Source organism: Camelus dromedarius, chromosome 14 (genome assembly GCF_036321535.1).
Source record: "Camelus dromedarius isolate mCamDro1 chromosome 14, mCamDro1.pat, whole genome shotgun sequence".
Classification (NCBI taxonomy): Eukaryota; Metazoa; Chordata; class Mammalia; order Artiodactyla; family Camelidae; genus Camelus; species Camelus dromedarius.
This window is the reverse complement of record NC_087449.1, coordinates 21,260,989-21,274,487: the sequence shown is the minus strand read 5'-3', so window position 1 is coordinate 21,274,487 and position 13,499 is coordinate 21,260,989. Positions and strand designations below refer to the sequence as shown.

The window sequence follows — 13,499 nt, the reverse complement described above, 5'->3', positions numbered from 1 at the left end:
GCTTCTTTCATTTAGCATAATGGTTTCAAGATTCATCCACGTTGTTACATGTATCAGTACTTCACTCCTTTTTGTGGTTGAATAATGTTCTATTGTATGGATATACTACATTTTATTTAGCCATTTGTCCACTGATAGACATTTGGATTGTTTCCACTTTTTAGCTATTATGAATATATCAGTTTCTCTTGGATATACATATCTAGAAGTGGAATTGCTGGGTCATGTGGTAACACTATGTTTAAACTTCTGAGGAAATACCAGACTGTTTTCCAAAGTTCCAAAATGGTAGGACCATTTTACATTCCCATCAGTGTTGTACAAAGGTTCTGATTTCTTGATATCCTTGCCAACTCTTGTTATCTGACTTTCTGATCCTAGCCATCCTAGTGAGTATTAAGTAAATATTTCTTTGTGGTTTTTGATTTGCATCCCTCTGATAACTAAGGATCTCAAGTATCTTTCCATGTACTTTTTGACCATTTGTGTATCTTCTTTGGAGAAATAAGTATTCAAATTCCTTGCCCAATTTCTAATGGGTTATTTGTCCTTTTATTATCAAATTTAAAGACTTCTTTATATATTCCAGATACAAATCCCTTAACAGATATATGGTTCACAAATATTGTCTCCTATTCTGTGGGTTGACTTTTTCTTTTCTTGATTATGTCCTTTGAAGCATAAATATTTTTAATTTTGGTTAAGTCCAATTCATCTTTTTGTTGTTGTTGTTCCTATTTTTGGTGCCATGTCTGTGAATCCTTTGCCAAATCCAAGGTCATTAAGATTTACCCCTGTGTTTTCTTCTAAGAGTTGTTTAGTTTTAGCTTTTACATATAGGTCTTTGATTCATGTTGAATTAATTTTTCATTTGGTGTGAGGTAGGGGTCTAACTTCATTCTTTTGCATGTGGCTATACTTATCCCAGCACCATTTACTGAAGACCATCCTTTCTCTATTAAATGGTCATGGTACCCTTATCAAAAAATCAACTGACCATAGTTATATGGGTTTATTTCTGGACACTCAGTTCTATTCCATTGATCTGTATGTCTATCCTTGTGCCAATCAATACTACACTATCTTGATTCTATTGCTTTGTAGTAAATTTTGAAATTGGGAAGTGAGTCTGCCTTCTTTATTCTTCTTTCTCAAGATTACTTTGACTATTCTGGGTTCCCTGCAAATTCCATATGAATTTTAGAATCAATTGTCAATTTGCACAAAGAAGCTTGCTAGAATTCCAATAAGAGTTGTGTTAAATCTATGTATCAGACTGGGGAGTATCATCATCTTAACAATGGGAAGTCTTCCCATCTATGAATTTTGGATGTTTTCCCATTTATTTAGATCATTTTTAATTTCATTCAACAATGCTTTACAATTTTCAGGACTTGAAATTTCACTTCTACTATTAAATTTATTTCTAAGTATCTTATTGTTTTTGATGTTAATGTGAAAGAAACTGTTTCCTCAATTTCATTTTCAAATTGTTTATTGCAAATGTAAAAAAACCACAATTTATTTGTATATTGATAATATATCCTGCAACCTAACAGAACTCACTCATTAGTTTTAGTAGATTCTTAGTGGACTTCTTAGGAGTTTCTAAATACATTGTATCATTTGCAAGTAGAGATTTACTTTTTTCCTTTCCAATCTGTTTGCCTTTTTTTTTTCTTTTTTTCCTAATTGCCATTTCTAGAACCTCCAATACAACATTAAATACAAGCGGCAAGAAAAGTTTGCCTTGCTCCTGATCTCAGAGGGAAAGCATCCAGTCTTGCATGATTAAGATGATGTTAGTGGGTTTTTCATAAATGTCAGTTATCAGGTTGAGGAAATTTCCTTCCATTTCAAGTTTGTTAAGTGTTTCTATCATGAAAGGATGTTGTATTTTGACTAGTGCTTTTTCTGCATCTATTGAGATGACCATTGCTTTTTATTCTACTGCTATGAGATGTATTACATTGACTTTTAGATGTTAAAGAATTTTGCATCCCTGGGATAAATCCCACTTGGTAATTGTTATGGGTTGAATTGTCTCTCCTCACTCTCCCCGCCTAAAATTCATATGCTGAAGCCCTAACCCCTAGTATCTCTAAATTTGACTGTATTTAGTGACAGAGACATTAAAGAGATAATTAAGTTAAAATGAGACCATTAGTGTGGGCCCTAATCCAATCTGACTAGTGTCCTTAAAGGAAGAGTAGATTAAGATAAACAAACAACAGGGATGAATACACACAAGGAAAAGATCATGTAAGCATACAATAAGAAAGTAGATAACTGCAAGCTAAGGAAAAATGCCTCAGATGTAACCAAACCTGCTGGCACTGTGGTCTTGGACATATAGCCCCAGAACAAATAAATTTCCATTGTTTAAGCCATGTAGCACATGACATTTTGTTATTGCCATTTTAGCAAACTAATACACTCATGGTATATAATTCTTTTTATATATTACTAGATTTGATTTGCTAGAATTTTGTTAAGGATATTTGCTTCCATAGTCGTAAGAGATAATCATCTGAAACTAATATTGAAACTAGTATGTCTCCTGTAGACAGCATATCATTGGATCATGTTTTTTTAATCCTTCTGACAATCTATGTCCTTTGTTTGGATTGTTTAACCCATCTATATTTAATATTTTCTTGACATAGTTGGATTTACATCTGCTATCTTACTTTATGTGTTCTATATGTCTCATTTCTTTTTTGTCCTTTCTTCCTCATTTATTACTTTCTTCAGCATTGAGTGAATATTTTCTAAGGTAGCATTTTAATTGTTTAATGATTTTTTCACTATATTTTTGAGGTTTTTCTAAATGGTTGTTCTAGGGTTTACCATACACATCTTTGTCAAAATTAGCTTTGAATTTATATTAGCTTAATTCCAGTAATATATTGAAATATTACTTTTATATAGCTCTATTCACTATTCCCACTTTTGTGGTATTATTTTTATGTAAATTACATGTATTGATGTTATAAATACAACAACACAGTATAATAATTATTACTTTACCATTTGTCATTATTTCCTTAGCCCATTACAGTTTTGTTCCCATCCACCTCCTTTATGTTCTTACTGTCAAATATATTACACACATATTTCTATATGTCACAGATCCAATACACCCAACACAAATTACTTCATATAATTGGTTTTCAAATAAAAGGATAAAAAGGGGGAAATGCATTAATAGTGTTGTTACAATTACATAATTAGGTTTACTAGTGTTCTTTTTTCATGTGGATATGAATTACCAACTGAGGTTACTTGCCTTCAAGTTGAAGAATTTCCTTTAGTTTCCTGTAAGGTGGTTCTGCAAGTAATAAATTCTTTCAGTTTTTGTTTATCTTGGAAAATCTGCATTTCATCTTCATTTTGGAATGATAACTCTGCTGGATGTAACATTCTTGACTATAAATCCTTTTCTTTGATAACTTCAAGTATGCTCTCCTCTGCCTTTTGGCCTGTTTCTGATGAAAAGTTACCTGTTAATCTTATGAGGGTACCCTTATTAGTGATAAACTGTTTCTCTCTTGCTGCTTTTAAGATTTTCTCCTCTTTGATTTTTAGCATTTTTACTATAATATGTATGCATTCATTCATTCTTGCAGTTCACTGAGCTTCCTGGATGTGTAGAGTACTGTTTTGCATTAAATCTTTGACGTTTTCAGCCATTATCTCCTTGATTTCTTCCCTTTTTTCTCTTTTCCTTCTGTTACTCTAGTTATGCATATACTATGCATATGCATATATGTGTGTTTGATGGGAGTTCCACATTTCTCTGAGGCTCTATTCATTTTTCTTCATTCTTTTTTCCATACTATGTTTGGCTTGAATAATCTCTATTGATCTATTTTCAAGTTTGCTAATTCTTCATTCCGCCAGTTAAAATCTATTTTGGGGCTCTTCTAATGAACTTTTAAATTTTCAATTATTGTGCTTTTCAACTCCAGAATTTCCTTTCGGTTCTTTTTTATAATTTGCATCTCTTTATTGATAGCCTCCATTTGATGTGATATGATCGTCATACCTTCTTTTACTTTTTTAAAGCATGGTTTCTTTAACTCCATGAAAATATTTATAATGGCTTCTGTTAAACTTGACATCTGGTTCCTCCCACAGACAGCTCCTGTTGCCTTTGTTTCTTGACTATGGGTTGCATGCTCCACAATTTTTTGTTGGACACCAAAGGTTTTAGGTAATATATTGTAGCAACTCTGGGTACTGGAACTTCCCTACTCTCTAGAACTTGTTATTGCTATTTGGTTTTTTATATTTTTAGTGATAACCTAGGTTGTTTTAGTGAGGTTTGTTTCCCATTGCAGGTTGAACTGTGACCCCCAAAAGAAGGTATGTTGAAGTCCTAACACCCAGTATCTCAGATTGTGAAAATAGGGTCCTTGCAGATTTAACCAAGTTAAGATGAGATCATTAGGGTGAGCTATAATCCAATATGACTGATAAAGGGGGAAATTTGGACACAGACACAGCAGAGGAAAAATATCATGAAGATAATGGAAAGAACACAATGTACAGAGGATTTGAGCGATGAATCTACAAGCCAGGGAGTGTTTGGGGTTAATCTAGGAGAGAAACAGATCTTTCCCTAGCATATTCAGAGGGTGCATGCCCCTGCTAACACCTTGATTTCAGATTTCTGGCCTCTAGAACTGTGAGACAAAAATTTCTACTAAGTCATACAGTGTGTGGTACTTTGTTAAGATAGCCCTGGGAAACTACTATGCACCTCCCCCAACACCCAATACTGTTAACACACTAATATTGCTCCTCAGGGAGGTACAGCTTTGGGTTTGCCCAGAGCCATCCTGAGACGACAGAAGTACTGACAGGATTCTCTTCCACTCTTACCCTGGCCACATTCAGCCGTTAGCTTCACTAATTGCCAGTTGATTGCTCTATTGCTTTCAACAATGCCTTGGGGCATAAATTCTCTATAGACTAATCCAAATTGTGGCTCCTTCCAGGGAAGTTTCTGATGTCAATGTCTGATACTTGTTTTCACTGCAAGAAGGTGCCTCTTGCTGAGGAGCTGTCATATTCCCTGTTTCTCTATAAACTAGCTAGCCTACAGTGTAGGCTATCTTCTACAGTATCTTCATTAGATCAGTTAATCTTCTCCCAATTGCCTTTCACCACAGCCTCCACTGTTTCTGAGGGTATTCTTCTTAGGTTTAAACTTCTTCAAGCTTGGTTGCAAATAAAGTTGGCTCCTTATGGGAAAATATTAGGAGCTAACTGTTTTACATCTTGCTTCTCCCCCCAGATAAACTGTGTACCAGATCTCAGTTTGACAGCGGAGATAATGGTAAGCTTCTCTAAGTGACAACCTCATTGCAGGTGTTGAGTGCTTCTTGGAGGGGTTAGGGTAGGAGGTATTCTCAGCTCGTCTCTCCTAACAGGGAACAAGACCTAACGGACCAAGGGAGGGCCCCAGTCTGCTCAGTGTGCCACAGCCAAGGTACAGCTCATCACTTGGGTTTAGGCAGAACAAAGGATTCCATACCTCTCAACCACACTTACCTGGGACTTAGCCTCAGCAACAGGCATTTCAGGGACAGATGAAAAACACTGAAGCCCTGCTTCTGGGAAATAAAGTCCTGTGTCTGAGAACTCAGGAGAGAGGGCAGAAGGAAGGAGTCATCTTGGCTCAAATACCCAGACTCTCACCTTCCTTACCAAATTTTCATAGATTTTCTTAAATAGATTATTCATTTACTGTTTGTCCTTAGGTCCATTTCCTTAAGCATTAAGTAGTAATTTTTAAAAAATAATTTTTTACCAGTTTTACTAGGTCACTAGGGTTCTTCATGCCATCATGCTGGAAATATTGATCTAATTAACTTTTAAAAATTATAGTAAAATGCACATAACATTTATCATCTTAACCATACTTAAGTGTTAATGGCATTAAATACTTCCACATTGTTGTGCAATCATCACCACCCATCCATCTCCAGGACTCTTTAAAAAGAAATCCCTGAATCCTTTAAAAACGAAGCCTCTGAACCCATTAAACAGTAATTCCTCTTTACTCTTTCCCTGGTGACTATCAGTCTACTTTCTGTCTATGAATCTGAGGTATCTAGGTGTCTCAGATAAGTAGAGTAATACACTCTGTCCCTTTGTGACTTGTTTCTTTCACTTAGCATAAGGTTCATCCATGTAGTAGCATGTATTGAAATTTCCTTCCTTTTAAAGCTACACATACAGACAGACAGACAGACACACACACACACACACACACACACTTTGTTTATTCATTTATCTGTTGATGGAAACTTAGGTTGCTTCCACCTTTTAGCTACTGTGAATAACGTTGCTATGAACACAGTTGTACAAGTATCTGTTCAAGTCTTTGTTTTCAGTTCTTTTGGGTATAGACCAAGTAAGGGAATTGTGGGATCATATGGTAATTCTATTTAAAAATTTTTGAGAAACAATAATACTCTTTCCGTAGCAGCTATGCCATTTTACAGTCTTATCAACAGTGCACAAAGTTCCGATTTCTCTATATCCTCATCAACAATTGTTATTTTCTGTTATTGTTGGTGGGTTTTTTTTCCCACAGTAGCCATCCTAATTGGTGTGAGGCGGTGTCTTATTGTGGTTCTGATCTACATTTCCTTAATGATTATTGATGTGATGTTGAGTATTTTTTCATGTGCTGTCAGCCATTTGTATTTCTTCTTTGGAAAAATATTTACTCAAGGTATTCAAGTTCTCTGTCCATTTTTTAATCAGGCTGTTTATTGTTGAGTTGCAGTTCTTTGTAGATTCTCAGTATTAACTTATAATCAGATATGTGATTTTCTATTTTTCTCCTCAACCCATGGGTTGCTTTTCACTCTGTTGTTGTGTTCCTTGATGCACAGAAGTCTCTAATGCTTGATATAGTCCAATACATCTATTTTTCTCTTTTGTTGTATATGCTTTTAGTATCATATCTAAGAAATCACTGCCAAATCCAATGTCAAAAAGTTTTTCCCTTATGTTTTCTTCTAAGAGTTCTATAATTTTAACTCTCATCTTGAGGTCTTTGATACATTTGGAGTTATTTTTATATATGGTGTTAAGAGTCCTACTTCATCCCTTTGCACGTAGATAACCAGTCTTCCCAACACCTTTGTTGAAAAGACACCATTTCCCCATTGCATGGTCTTGGCATTCTTATTGTGAATGTTATTTCTGGGCTGTATTCTATTTCATTGATACATATGTCTGTCTTTATGTCAATACAACAGTGTATTGATTACTGCAGCTTTGTAGCAAGTTTTTAAATCAGAAAGTGTAAAACTCCAACTTTGTTCTTTTTCAAGGTTGTTTTGGCTATTTGGGCTCCTTTGATATTCTAAATAAATTTTAGGACAGATTTTTATTTCTGCAAAAAATGTCATTGGGATGATGTTGATAGAGATTGCATTAAATCTGTGGATTGCTTTGGACAGTATCAATAGTTTAACAATATGAAATCTAATCTATGAACAAAGGATCTTTCCCATTCATTGTTGTCTTCTTTCATTTCTTTAAACAATCTTTGTAGTTATCAAGTGTACAAGTCTTTTACCTCCTTAGTTAAGTTTATTTCTAAGCATTTCATTCTTTTTGATGCTACTATAAACAAAAATATTTTCTTAATTTTCTTTTTGGAGTGTCCATTGCTAGTGCATAGAAACACAATTGATTTTTGTGTGTTAATTTTTCCATTCTACAACTTTGCTGAATTTGTTTATTCTAACAATTTTTTTTAATGTGGAATCTTTAGGGTTTTGTATATAAGATTACGTCATCTGTGAACTGAGATAATTTTACTTCTTTCTATTTTGAATGACTTCTATTTCTTTTTCTTGCCTAATCACTCTGGCTAGGACACCCGCTATTATGTTAATAGAGCTGATGAAAGTGGGCATCTTGGTCTTGTTCTTAATCTTACGGTAAAAGCGTTCAGCCTTTCATCACTGAGTATGATGTTAGCTGTGGGTTTTTCAGAATGCTCCTGGTAGTTGAAAGGTATTAAAAAATTTTTTAACCATTAATGGATATTAAATTTTTCAAATGCTTCTTTGTCTGTTATGATAATCACATGGCTTTTTCAGTCTATTCATATGGCAAGTAGAACTGACTTTTGAATACTGGAACAACCATGCATGTATTATCCCCAGGGTCACGATGTGTTATCCTTTTTACACAGTGTAGCTAATACTGTGTATACCATGTATGTAACATATATGTATAATATATATGTAACACATACAATATATATAATATGTATATAATTGTGATGGACTGAATGTTTGTGTAACTCCCCAAATTCATATGCTGGAATCTTAATTCCAGTGTGATGGTATTAGATTATGAAGGCAGAACCCTCATAAGTGCGATTAGTTCGCTTACAAGGAAAGGCTAGGGAGCTAGCTAAACCCCGTTCCCCTATATGAGGATACAATGAGAAGTTGGTAGTTTACAACCTGGAATAGGGTCCTCACCAGTACCTGACTGTTTGGCACCCTAATCTTTGACTTCCAGCCTCTATAACTGTGAGAAATAAATTTGTTTATAAGCAACTCAGTCTATGGTACTTTATTATAGCAGTCTGAGCTAACAGTATATGTAATATATATGCAAATGTGTAGTATTCATTTATCAAAATTATATTAGTGTTGTTTCCATTTTTGGCTATTATAAATAAAGCTGCTATGAATATTCATGTACTTGTGTTGTGTAACTAGCACTCTATAGTACTGGTTTGTCTCTTGGGTAACTACCTAGAAGTTGAATGGCTGAATGATATAGTAGGTATATATTTAACATTTAATAAACTGCCAAATTGTTTTTCACTTTCCATTCTTACCAGAAGTGTATGAGAGTTTTAGTTCTTCCATAATAATTAGTCTTTTTATTTTAGCCACTCTAATAGGTGTGTAGCAATATATCATGGTTTTAATTTGCAAGTCCCTAATGACTAATGCTGATCATCTTTAGATGTGCTCATTTGCCATTGGTATATGTACTTTGGTGAAGTGTTTGTTCAAATGTTTCGCTCATTTAAAAAATTAGATTGTCTTAATATTGTTTTGAGGATTGTTTATATAATTTTTGCATACAAGTATTTTATGAGACATGCTTTGTAAATAATTTTTCCCAGTGTGTGGCTTTTCTTTTCAGTCTGTTTGCAGTGACTTTCAAAAACCAGAAGTTTTCATTTATATGAAGTCCAATTTACCAATTTTATCTTTAATAGATTATATTTTTGGTGTCATACCTAAAAAACCATTGCCTAGCCCATTCAGATTTCTAGATTATATATTTTTCTGTATACAGTTAGACCTTGATTAAAAGTTTAAAAAAGTCAATCCTTAATTACAAGTTTTCTAATAAGATAAAACAACCAATTTTATGATCATTCATTTCATGATTTTTTTTCCAGAGTATATTGCAAAGAAGAGTGAATGATAGATGTACTATCTATATTACAGCTGGATTATCTATAACTAATATCATAACCAACTAGTTCTTAAGGTCATGAGTAGACTTTCTTCATTCCACTCTAATGTTCTTATTATCAGTAATGAATTACAGGATCCAATATTATGCCACAAGATATGCTATATGGTAAATAAAGTCTCCAACAAAATCAATGCATCAATACAGGCAGACCTCACTTTATTGCACTTCACAGATACTGCTTTTTTTTTTTTTACAAATTGAAGACTTGTGACAACCCTGTGTTCAGCAAATCTATTGGCACCATTTTTCCAACAGTATTTGCTCACTTTGTCTCTCTTTGTCACATTTTGGTAATCCTCACAATATTTCAGTTTTTTCCATTATTATTTTATTTGTTATTGTAATCTGTGATCAGTGATTTTTGATGTTACTATGACTCTCTGAAGGCTCAAATGATGGTTTGCATTTTTCAGTGGCAAAGTTTTTTTAAAATTAAGTTATGTACTTTTTTATTAGACATAATGCTATTGTACACTTAAGAGACTACAGTATAGCATAAATGTAATTTTATATGCACTGGGAACCCAAAAAATATTCATGTGACTCACTTTATTGTGACACTCGCTTTATTGCAGTGGTCTACAATGGAACCTTCAGTATCTCTGAAGTACGCCTGTACTAGAAATTATTGTTTCAAAGCAGCATGTTTTCTACCTTTAACATTTCAATTAAGTTCTTCATGGTGTCATTTTCAAACAAACTCAGAATTCTAAAGCATATTACCTGTATGGCTGTCTTTGTAGTGGAAATAGTCATTTTTTCTGTTGTTTTTACATCAGATACAATCAGCATGGTTTTTGACATAGCCATTCTGCTTTGGTTTGCACCAATATATCCTCCTTTCATTTGAGCTCCTTTTGCTAGGCCAGTAAAGCTAATAGACTTTCCTGGCTGTGAGCCAATGTTTCTATATCAGGAAAAGAAAACATAACACAGAGGATTCAGGACTGAAGAAAAATTAGCCAACAATTTTTAAAAGACTTTCATTTAGCAACATGGAAACAATCTAAACATAAACAAGAAATAATAGTAGCTACTTGAGAGCTCATTATGTGTAAGCATAGTTCTAGAATGTTTACATGCATTGTGTCACTTTTTCCTCAGAATAATAATTTTAATAGGTTGGTATTAACATTATTTTATATAAAATCACAGAGGCTTAGAGAGAAACATTTCTACTAGAGTTAAAATTTGAACCTAGGCAGTAAGATCCAAAGTCTACACTGATTTCTCTGGGTCTCAAGTTTCCTGATTTGTAAGATGGGGATAATAATAATACCAAACACACAGGTTATTAGGAGGATTAAATAAATTAATTTCTGTATTATGGTTAGGAAGTACCTGACACATAGTAAGCCCAAATGAGTACAGAGAGCAGTTACGTAGGCAGACTGAAGCATGAGTAATAACACCTAGGAAAGAGTATCATCTCCCTGCTTGAACAATTACATAATAATGCTTAAAAAGAAGATAAGTTATAATCAAAATCTTGGTATCCAGGAGAAAAAAATATTATTTCACTTTTGGATCGACTCTGTAAATTCCTTAAGACAAAAACCTCCCTTATCAGTCTTTCATTCTGGTACTCTGTACTGCAGTCTTCTATAAAACAAGATGATTGTCCCTTAGATTATTAAAAAGGCAGTGTGTTTCCAAAGAAAACACTTTAAACAATACTTTTACTTTCTACATTATAAAAGATCAGACAAGAATAAAATATTTTAAAATGATAACAATCTACTTTTCACCTTTTATTTTTCTTCACAGCATTTATTACTACTTGCCACTTTGTTGTCCACTCCTCTACTGGAGTGTAAGCATCTTTAGGGCAAGAACTTTGTCTTGTTCATTGCTACATTGCTAGAACCCAGGACAGTGCCCAGTACATTGTGGGCACTGTTAGTAATTTTTAAATAAATGACTAAGTGAATTCCATTCATACTATTTCAAATTTACATTCTTTTTAAGTATCATATCCTATCCTCCCTCCTTTGGTCTCTAAATGACTTTACCTCCAACATTTCTAAGAGAACAAAACTGACTGATGAGGTAAAAGTTTTTTAAATTACTTCTCCACCTTCATTATATTCTTCCATATTCTACAAACTCATCTAAATCCATCCTTATTTCTTTCTTCCTCTTTCAGTTCAAGAGTTGCTATTCTTATCTACTAAGGCTAATCTTTCTATCTGTGCTCTGAAACCTGTTAACTTTCTCAAGGACTCTTCCCCATCAATAATTCTGTCTTCTACTTCTGGTTTCATAATCTTTTTCCTTTGAGCATATAATTGTGCTCCAGTCATCTCTCCAACTTAAAAATCCCTCCTTTAACTACGTCTTCTTCTATTATTATATCTCTCCTTCCTTTCACAGTCCAACTTCTTAAAAGATTAGTCAATAATACTGTCTACATCCTTACTCCTCTTATGCTCCATAATTCACTACAATCTTTTTCTACCTTCTCCTCTCCTACTGCAAAGACTACTTTCATTAAAAACACCTAGTTCTAGTCCTTCAAATTGTCAAATCCAAAGGACCCTTTCAAGTACTTAGTTTTGTAGCATCGGACAGTTGACTATTCTCCCTTCTTAAAATTCACTCCTCGAATTGGTTTCTGTGACATGACTGTCTCCTATTCTTCATCCTGCTGGGGACCTCGAATTACCTGACCCTTTCATTTTCTACAAATTAACCAGTACCTTTTAGGCTTCTCTTCTTTCTCTATTTAATCCAGAATTCACAATTCACCAACTGAATCATTCTTTTATCATTACCTTCAACTCTTATTTTCTTTCTCCTTGACCTTTGCCCTACTCTCTTTACAAAATACAGTCCACCCGTTCTATTTTTACTCCTTGCTGTATCAGCAACTTATTTCCATGGTCATACATTTGACCTTGTCCTTAGCAAGGGCAACTATCACCTTCTATTTTTCCAGCTTGATTCTACCATGTTTAATTCCCTTATCCTCCCCTCCTATAAAATCTCTTTTCTCCTGAATTGAAGGTTAATATAATCCATAGCTAATTATTATAATTACTCCTTACTTACACTCTCACCCCCTTTTCCTTCTCTAAAGTCACTGTACTTGCTGGCAAAACCAAAACCTTGATTAATTCCACTTATCTCCTTATTTTGAGCCTGCACATGTGTATTAACCATTTTCTAGCTTCTGTAAACTTGATACCCTAACTTCTACCATATATGCATAGGACTGATGTACCTTGTTCCAGACAACCTGATATGCCTGAGTCATCTCTTGCCTTGGCTTCCTGCCTCCTTTGTTGCCCTCTGCCTTCCCCAGGGGTGGGGGTGGCTTTCCAATACAAACCAACAAATCCACACCCCCAATCATCTTCCTTATTGGGCTCTCACACTCTGGGCCACTGTACATCTTACTTAATTACCTTGCAGCCAGGTACCAGTCAACTAGGGATGGCCCGCTATGCTTCAGAACCCACTGAAATTATTCAAAGTAGTCAATCCTAAGCCTGCTTACCCTGCTTCAGCTGTTCTTTCCTACCAAAACCACAATAAAGACTTGCCCATAGAGCCCCCTTCTCCTTCTGCCTGGTGGTCAATCCCAGTGCTTCTCCATGTGGCTCCCTCCTCCTGGGATCTATAAGTAATAAACTATTTTTTTCAATGGTGATAATATCCTGATCTATTGACCTTACTATATCTCAAATTTTTTATTACTACACTATATTAACTCAATTGTGTGAATAAATGATGCCAGGTCTCATTTTAAATTATGGATTGTTAATTTAAAGTGGGTCCTTAATGTGCCAGCAATCATGCTGTATTTTCTTGGTTAATTTTTTAATACATCTACTAAGACTACTATTTCATACTTTTCCTTCAATATCAACATCTCCTCTCCCACCTTTACTTTCAGCTGAGTAAATGAGAAAACTGAAGCAATCAGGTAACTTCCAAAAACTCCCACTGTCACC

General features: G+C 34.3%; 1 protein-coding gene across 1 annotated transcript in view; it reads right to left on the bottom strand.

The window, feature by feature from the left end:
• The window catches only part of DNAI4 (dynein axonemal intermediate chain 4), a 78,237-nt gene that overhangs the window by 57,569 nt on the left and 7,169 nt on the right, over nt 1-13,499 (bottom strand). The window contains exon 2 of the mRNA XM_010989074.3: nt 10,267-10,450. Within this exon, the coding sequence (XP_010987376.1) occupies nt 10,267-10,450 (184 nt within the window). The remainder of the gene's footprint in view (nt 1-10,266; nt 10,451-13,499) is intronic.